The sequence below is a fragment of the Ranitomeya variabilis genome, chromosome 2 (genome assembly GCF_051348905.1).
Source record: "Ranitomeya variabilis isolate aRanVar5 chromosome 2, aRanVar5.hap1, whole genome shotgun sequence".
Classification (NCBI taxonomy): Eukaryota; Metazoa; Chordata; class Amphibia; order Anura; family Dendrobatidae; genus Ranitomeya; species Ranitomeya variabilis.
The window spans coordinates 1,011,782,740-1,011,791,499 of NC_135233.1; the positions used below are offsets into that span (position 1 = coordinate 1,011,782,740).

General features: G+C 40.0%; 1 protein-coding gene across 1 annotated transcript; it reads right to left on the minus strand.

The window, feature by feature from the left end:
* Nucleotides 1–1,477: 1,477 nt before the first annotated feature.
* LOC143804030 (uncharacterized) lies at nucleotides 1,478–7,617 on the minus strand. The gene is made up of 6 exons (XM_077281775.1): nucleotides 7,576–7,617; nucleotides 3,472–3,540; nucleotides 2,569–2,791; nucleotides 2,149–2,308; nucleotides 1,819–2,060; nucleotides 1,478–1,713 (listed from the first exon to the last, which is right to left on the minus strand). The coding sequence occupies exons 1-6, from the start codon at nucleotides 7,615–7,617 to the stop codon at nucleotides 1,478–1,480; spliced, it is 972 nt and encodes a 323-aa protein (XP_077137890.1).
* Nucleotides 7,618–8,760: the final 1,143 nt, after the last annotated feature.

The following is an 8,760-nucleotide window of genomic DNA, read 5'->3' on the forward strand; positions in this document are numbered from 1 at the left end:
CGTGAAAGCATCAGTGCGGAGCAACGTCTAGTAGTGACTGTGAGGTAATTATACATTTTTTTTAGCATTCTATTGACAAAGACTAGATCTCGGTATCGTGTGGCCTAATGTTCATTTAGCAATTGTATATTCTATTGTAACTAGCCTTTAGATGATCACTAAAAATCCAAATTTTTTTTTTTTTTTAATGTCGACAGATATCTGGCTACCGGAGAAACTTTTGCATCACTGCATTATCAGTTTAGACTTGGGAAGTCAACAATTTGCCAACTGGTTCGGGAGACTTGTGATGCCATTTGGAATAACTTGCAACCACTTGTGCTACCAACACCAACATCAGAAATGTGGCTAGCGATTTCCCAACAGTTTGAGGATGTGGCTAATTTCCCCAATTGTATTGGTGCCGTGGACGGAAAGCACATACGGATTCAGAAACCTGCGCATAGTGGTTCCCTGTACTATAACTATAAGAAATACTTTTCTATAGTATTGATGGCTATTGCGGATGCCAGGTACCGTTTTGTTGCTGTGGATATTGGTGCTTATGGCCGGACTAACGATTCCAGAGTATTCAGAGACTCCAACATGGGCCGATGTTTGTACAGCCAAAGTTTAAACATACCCTCATCACGACCTCTTCCGGGGACCGAAGGCCCAAGTTTGCCCTATGTTTTAGTTGGTGACGAGGCCTTCCAACTAGGACAAAATCTCCTCAAGCCCTACTCAAGCCATAGTCTAGACTCCAGCAGGCGCATTTTTAATTATCGCTTGAGCCGGGCTAGACGTTATGTGGAGTGTGCCTTTGGGATTTTGACATTAAAATGGCGGATTTTACTAACCTGCATGCAACTGCAACCAGAAAATGTGGACCGTGTTGTGAAGGCGTGCATCTGTCTGCATAATTTTGTGGCGAGACATGAAACCCAGGTGGTAGACCCTGATGATTGTGAGTCGAACCTCAGTAGCATTGAATCGAATGCAGTTCGGTCAACAGCACAAATAATGAGGATTCGTGATCAATTTGCACACTACTTCACACATGAAGGCCATGTTCCATGGCAAGACAGATACGTGTGAAAATATTGTAAAGTCTTCCTGATGTCGTGTAAAAAGTGACATAGTGTAAAAAGTTACCTTATGTCGTGTAAAAAGTTTTTTAACCTGATGTCGTGTAAAAAGTTACCTTATGGCGTGTAAATTTTTTTTAACCTGATGTTGTGTAAAAAATTACCTTATGTCGTGTATAAAGTTGTGTTGTGTTAAAAGTTAAAGTCATCCAAGATTCTTAAATTTGAAACAGTTTACAAAATGTTTATGGGTTTTTCCAACAAACTTTTGGTACACAGGTTTAACATATGATATCCCATAGGGATGAAAAAAAAGGAAAATAGAAATTCACAACAAAAAACATAACAAAAAAAAAAAAAGGGAAACTTGCAACGTGGTAATTGCACCTGGCTGGGGACACTGAACTGTACTAAAGACTTTGGTACTGCACGGGCGTATTGTCTGCCCAACTATATGATGGACTGCTACATTGTCTATGAGGTTCCACGCTCGTTTCACCCCGGCCTCTATATTGAGGGTTGTAGGCCGGCAAGTCCATTCTTCTAGTTCCCGATGGAGCGGGTTCTTGTGGGCCCACAAATTCCTCTAGAAGCTCGTTCAGTCTTTGTCTAAACATAAAGTTTCTATGTGCCGGGATATTTTGTGCTACAGGCACATAGGATAAGAAAAGTAGCTTCCACTCATTAGCAGAGTATACAGACTCGCATGCTTGCAGCTCGGTAATTTCTCGCCTCAGGTCTTTCAGCTCACTGCGACACATGTCCTCTACCCGTTGGAGTCCATCCACGATAATTGCATCAGCTTCATCTTTTTGTGTTGCTCGCTTGCGTCCACGCTGTGATTGCAACCAGGCACTCACACCTGCAGCAACAGTGCTTCTGTCCGCAGATCGTGGCTCGCTGATGCCAGACACATCTTCAGGTTGCGTTGGTTCCACTGGAGAAGGCTCCAGTTCCTCTGTCGGTCTAGGAGCAGCGGTACTGCATATCGTGCTGTAACCCAAAAAAAAAATAATATAAATAAAGTAAATTAGCTTCCTTTAAACAATTTTGTCTCGCACACAGACGTATTTTTACTTACGAGCGCTGAGACAATGTTTTTTGAAGAAAGAGCAGTTGGTCGTAATGCACATACGGGGTCACCCGTTTACCACTGGATCCGCTTTGAGCATTGTGATTGTTCCGGTAGTCACGGACAAAGCGATCGCGGATGGACTTCCAACGGGTATGGACAGCATCGGCTTTAAATTTTAAAAAAAAATATACATAAAAATAGTAGACAGATAGTTTTAAGATATAGGAAACATTTTTCATAGTTTGCTAGGATAGTTGATATATAAATAGTAGATAGATAGTTAAGAAATAGTTTTTAGAAATAGTGTATAGATAGATAGTGTACAGATAGTTCATAATTGAGAGATAGACAACAAGTGGATAGGTTGATAGGATAGATTTTTTTTTTTTTGTTTACATTTTCCGATGTTACGTCACCAATATTTACCAATTTTTTTCTTTGAGGTTGTAGACTTCTCCATGTATCGGGGATCAAAGTGACAGATTATTTGATCCCACAACTTCCGGTTCTTCACGATGTCATGGTGGGAGCTGTCGCTCTGGTCCCATATGGAGGGGTTGGCTTCCACAAGGTTGATCAGTGTCTCGTTGTGGATAGTCAATGGCTCTTCGTCAACGACAATCCTTTTTTTTTTGGCCGCTGACTTGGACTAGGTAAACACAAAAAGTTAGGTTGATAGTTTCAATTTCACTGGATGGCCATATTCATATATACAGAGATAGATAGATAGATACATAGATATAGCAATAGATAGATACATAGATATAGATAGATAGATATAGATAGATATATAGATACATAGATATAGATATAGATAGATACATATTTATAGATAGATACATAGATAGATATAGATAGATACATAGATATAGATAGATACATAGATATAGATAGATACATAGATATAGATAGATACATATTTATAGATAGATACATAGATAGATATAGATAGATACATAGATATAGATAGATACATAGATATAGATAGATACATAGATATAGATAGATACATATTTATAGATAGATACATAGATAGATATAGATAGATACATAGATATAGATAGATACATAGATATAGATAGATACATATTTATAGATAGATACATAGATAGATATAGATAGATACATAGATATAGATAGATACATAGATATTGATAGATAAATAGATAGATAAATAGATAGATACATGGATATAGATATATACATAGATATAGATTGACAAATAGATGGAGCGATAGATAGTTGATATTTTATAGGTATAGTAGATAGAAATTGAATAGATAGATTGTTGATAAATATTGGATAGAATATTTCTAATTTGATATTTACCACTGGCAGTTGTGGCGACGACAGACGGCTAGGGACCTTCTTTCTTTTGTGTCCTCCGTGTTGCACCACCTATTGTGTATGTAAAATGTACAAAAAAATTTTTTTAACATTAAATTATGTTAACATTCATTGGATCAATAAATTTATGCCTGAGAAATTCAACATGTGTGCTATGTACCTTTGTGTTTTTAGCATGTTTTTTGGGGGGTGGTCTAGCAGCCTCGGGCTCAGAAGACTCCTATTCACAATAAAACAATAAACAGGATTGTTATGCCTAGCTCAATACAATGGAGTTTCACACAACATTATAGTGGTTTTTTAAAGTGCAAGCCTACCGACTGTGACGAAAAAATCGCAGACACACTGCTGCTGCTGCTGCTGCTGACATCTGTGTCCGACATCTGTGTGCAACAAAGCAACATGTTTAGTACACACACATCCGACGGACATTTTACAGACTCCCATGATGTATACTGAGATATATATATAGAAATGTACTTACATTTCAGGAGAGGTATTGCAACACTCTGTCACGTGCAGTAGTCCTAATGTGTGGGTGGTATATTCCTCCTTTAATGGCCGAAATCACATTTCCTGTCACATGACACATGTGACCACCCTCAAACGCTATTAAAACGTGTGGTCCTATTTGGAAATTTTTCATGATTTGCGTCTGACTGCGTTTGCCATAGCCTTCTATGGCAGAATGAACGCTTCCGTTAGTAGTGCGTTAGCTTGACCGGACCCGAGAACGCTGCAAGCCGCGTTGAAGGTCCGTCAGAAAAAAAACGTTATGTGACAAACACATACCAATTTAGGGATGCGTCACGATGCGTTAGACAATGCAAGTCTATGGGCATGTTAGTATGTGCGTTACATTGCGTTTTTACTACTTAAAAACGAGTCCGTTAGACGGACACACCTAGCGCAATGTGAACCCAGCCTAAGTTAAAGGGGTCGAATAATATTGCACGCCCCACTTTTCAGTTTTTGATTTTCCACAAAAATGTAAAACAACCAATAAATTTCATTCAACTTCACAATTGTGTTCCACTTGTTGTTGATTCTTCACCAAAAATGTACATTTGGTATCTTTATGTTTGAAGCATGATATGTGGGAAAAGGTTGAAAAGTTCCAGGGGGCCAAATACTTTCGCAAGGCACTGTAAGTATTCCTGAGCTCCATTCTGATTAACATATTTTTCGGATTATAAGAAATGCTTTTTTTCCTCCAAATTTGGGGGGAAAATGGGGTTGCCTCTTATAATTTGAATATACCTTACTGGCAGCAGTGTAGAAGGGTCCCAGAGTCGCTGCTGGAGGAAACAAGAATGGCGTATTGCTGCAGGCTGCAGGCTGGGATAAGCGGGTGTTTGGAGGAGCGACGCTGCGGGTGTTCGGTGGAGCGGGGGCTCCACTGACATTTTGTGAAAGCCCAGGACCCCCACACTTCCATGGCTTACATTGTGGTGGACTCTGGGAAAATGGCTGCCAGGGGAATATTTGTGGAAATTGATGTTAAAAAACTGCAAAACTGTACAACAATAGATTTATTGTTTGGGCACTGTACAATAGTCAAAAATATTTTTTATAAGGATTATCAAGAAATATCAGAATTGATGTCCCATGCTGATGTATACTCATGGACAGAGACCAAGACAGAGACCAAAAGAACAAGCAAAGTGTTGTTAATTGCCTCAATTTTGCATATCTGTCATTGTGAAATATAAGAAATTCTAAAAATGATAAGGTAGAAACACTTTTAATCCATTAGGCTTCCTACTGACTCTTTATATTTCTTCTAATAGCTATAATTTTGTGTTTAGCACTGCTAACACGTGGCTACACGAAGTTGCTGCATGTTTTATAACACCTATCTCAGAACCTTTATAATTATTTATCTATCTTTATATATATGTATACACAGTATATATATATATATATATATATATATATATATATATACACTGCTCAAAAAATAAAGGGAACACTTAAACAACAGAATATAACTCCAACTAAATCAAACTTCTCTGAAACCAAACTGTCCACTTAGGAAGCAACACTGTTTGACAATCAATTTCACATGCTGTTATGCAAATGGAATAGACAACAGATGGAAATTATTGTCAATTATCAAGACACCCTCAATAAAGGAGTGGTTGTGCAGGTGGGGACCTCAGACCACATCTCAGTAGCAATGCTTTCTGGCTGATGTTTTGGTCACTTTTGAATGTTGGTTGTGCTTTCACAGTCATGGTAGCATGAGACGGACTCTATAACCCACACAAGTGGCTTAGGTAGTGCAGCTGTGGCAAGACGGTTTGCTGTGTCTGTCAGTGTAGTGTCCAGAGGCTGGAGGCGCTACCAGGAGCCATGCCAGTACACCAGGAGATGTGGAGGGGGTCATAGGAGGGCAGCAACCCAGTAGTAGGACCACTACCTCAGCCTTTGTCCAAGGAGGAACAGGAGGAGCATTGCCCGAGCCCTGCAAAATGACTTCCAGCAGGCCACAAATGTGCATGTGTCTGCACAAATGTTTAGAAATGGCCTCCATGATCTTGGTCTGAGTGCCCGACGTCCACAGATGAGTGTTGTGCTCACAGCCCAACACCATGCAGGATGATTGGCATTTGCAACAGAACACCAAGATTGGCAAATTCGCCACTGGCACCCTGTGCTCTTCACACATGAAAGCAGGTTAACACTGAGCACAAGTTACAGACATGACAGTCTGGAGATGCCGTGGAAAGCGATCTGCTGACTGCAACGTCCTTCAGCATGACCAGTTTGGGAGTGGGTTAGTAATGGTGTGGGGTGGTATTTCTTTGGAGGGCCCTTCATGTGCTCACCAGACTGCCATTAGGTACTGAGATGAGTTTCACAGACCCCTTGTGAGACCATATGCTGGTGCGGTTGGCCCTGGGTCCCTCCTAATGCAGGACAATGCCAGACCTCATGTGGCTGGAGTGTATCAGCTGTTCCTGCAAGATGAAGGCATTGAAGCTATGGACTGGCCCACCAGTTCCCCAGACCTGAATCTGATTGAACACATCTGGGACATCATGTCTCGCACCATCCACCAACGTCACGTTGTACCACAGACTGTCCAGGAGTTGATGAATGCTTTAGTCCAAGTCTGGAAGGAGATCCCTCAGGAGACCATCCACTACCTCATCAGGAGCATGCCCAGGCATTTTAGGGAGGTCATACAGGCATGTGGAGGCCACACACACACTACTGAGCAAATATAATTTCCTTGTTTTGAGGCATTTCCACTGAAGTTGGATCAGCCTGTAATTTGATTTTCCCCTTTGATTTTGAGTTTTGTTCCTCTGCCTCCGTGAGATATTAATTTTGATTTACATTGATAATTGTTATGTTTTATTGTTCTCAACGCTTTCCACTATTTACAACTGGAATATTTTTTTCAGTGATATCTAGGATGTGGTATTTTAGTGTTCCCTTTATTTTTTGAGCAGTGTATAAATACACAGTTGTGTCTAAAAGTGTTAGCCTCCTTCCTGATTTCCTATTCTTTTGCATATTTTTCACACAGATAAATGTTTCAGATCTTCAAACTAAATTTAAATCATAGACAAGATAACACAAGTAATCACAAAATGCAATTTATAAATTAAGGTCTTTCTTATTAATGGAAAAAAAAATCCAAGGCTACAGGGCCTGTGTGAAAACATGATTGCAACCTAAATCTAGTAACTTTTTGAGCCACTCTAAGCAGCAACAACTGCTATCAATCATTTGACATAGCTGGTAATGAGTCTTTTACAATTCTAAGGAGTGATTTTGGCCCATTCATCTTTGCAGAATTGTTGTTATTCAGCCACATTGGAAGGTTTCTGAGCAAGAACTGCCTTTTTAAGGTAATGCCACTGCATCTCAATTGGATTAATGTCAGACTAAGCCATTCCAAAGTCTTAATTTAGTTTTTTTTTAAAGAAATTTAGAGGTGGACTTGCTGGTGTGTTTTGGATTTTTGTCCTGCTTCATAACCCAACTGCACTTCAGCTTCAGCTCACGAACACATGGTTGTTCCTTCTCCTTAAGGATTTTTTGGTAGACAGAACAATTTATTGTTCCACTTACTAGTCTTCTAAGTTCTGAAGTAGCAAAACAGCTCCAGACCATCACACTACCACCACCATATTTTATTATTGTATGATGTTCCTTTCCGAAAATGCTGTTTTACTTCTATGCCAGATGTAATGGGACATAGACCTTCCAAAAAGCTCAACTTTTGTCTCTTCAGTCCACAGAGTGTTCTCCAAAAATTCTTGAGAATCATCAAGGTAAATGTTTTCTGGCAAAACTGAGATAAGCCTTTATGTTCTTTTTATTCATCAGTGTTTTTTATGTTGGATCTCTGCCATGCTGGCCATTTTTGCCCAGTCCCTTTGTTATGGTGACTGTTGTGAATTCTGCTCTTGGGCTCCCTCCGGTGGTTATAAGTGGTAGCGCTGCTGTCTTTGGATTGCAGCATTCATCAGGTGTGTCCACTTATTGCAATTCTGACTGGGCTATTTAGTCTTGCTTTACCCTTTAGTCAGTGCCAGTTGTCCATTGTTTCCTGGAGGATTCACCTCCCTGCCTGGTCTCTCTTGCTTTGCTGTTCATTTCATCAAAGATAAGTTCTGGCTTTGTTTTTTGCAGTCCACATGCTGTGGGCCTTATCGTTCAGTGCTTTTCCATGTTTTGTCTTGTCCAGCTTGGTCTGTATAAGGATTTGCTCAGCCAAGCTGGTATCTCTGAAGATGCAAATATACCCGCCATGTCTTTAGTTAGATGTGGAGATTTTTGTATTTTCTGTGGTGGATATTTTCTAGTGTTTTAATACTGACCGCATAGTACTCTGTCCTATCCTTTCTATTTAGCTAGAGTGGCCTCCTTTGCTAAATTCTGTTTTCAGTCTGCGTATGTTATTTCCCTCTCCTCTCACAGTCAATATTTGTGGGGGCTGTCAATCCTTTGGGGATTTTCTCTGAGGCAAGATAGTTTTCCCTTTTCTATCTTTAGGAATAATTAGTCCTCCGGCTGTGTCGAGATGTCTAGGGAGTGTTAGGTACATTCCACGGCTACTTCTAGTTGTGGTGTTAAGTTCAGGGTCTGCGGTCAGTACAGGTACCACCTTCTCCAGAGTACATCTCATGCTGCTCCTAGGCCACCAGATCATAACAGTACAACTGGCCAACAATGAGTTAATTGCATCTCAGAAGAAGGGAAGGAAAGTGCTGAGCTATTTTTTTTCTGTAGTCTGTTGTGCCTTTTCTTCCC

Bases quoted from the DNA above. Each gene is read 5' to 3' on its own strand.
- LOC143804030 (XM_077281775.1), bottom strand. From the start codon at position 7,617: ATGGTCTGGAGCTGTTTTGCTACTTCAGAACTTAGAAGACTA. The intron at 2,792-3,471 runs GTAAATATCAAA...GTGTTTACCTAG, and splicing joins CGTCGCCACAACTGCCAGTG to TCCAAGTCAGCGGCCAAAAA. The intron at 2,061-2,148 runs GTAAGTAAAAAT...TTTGGGTTACAG, and splicing joins AAAACATTGTCTCAGCGCTC to CACGATATGCAGTACCGCTG.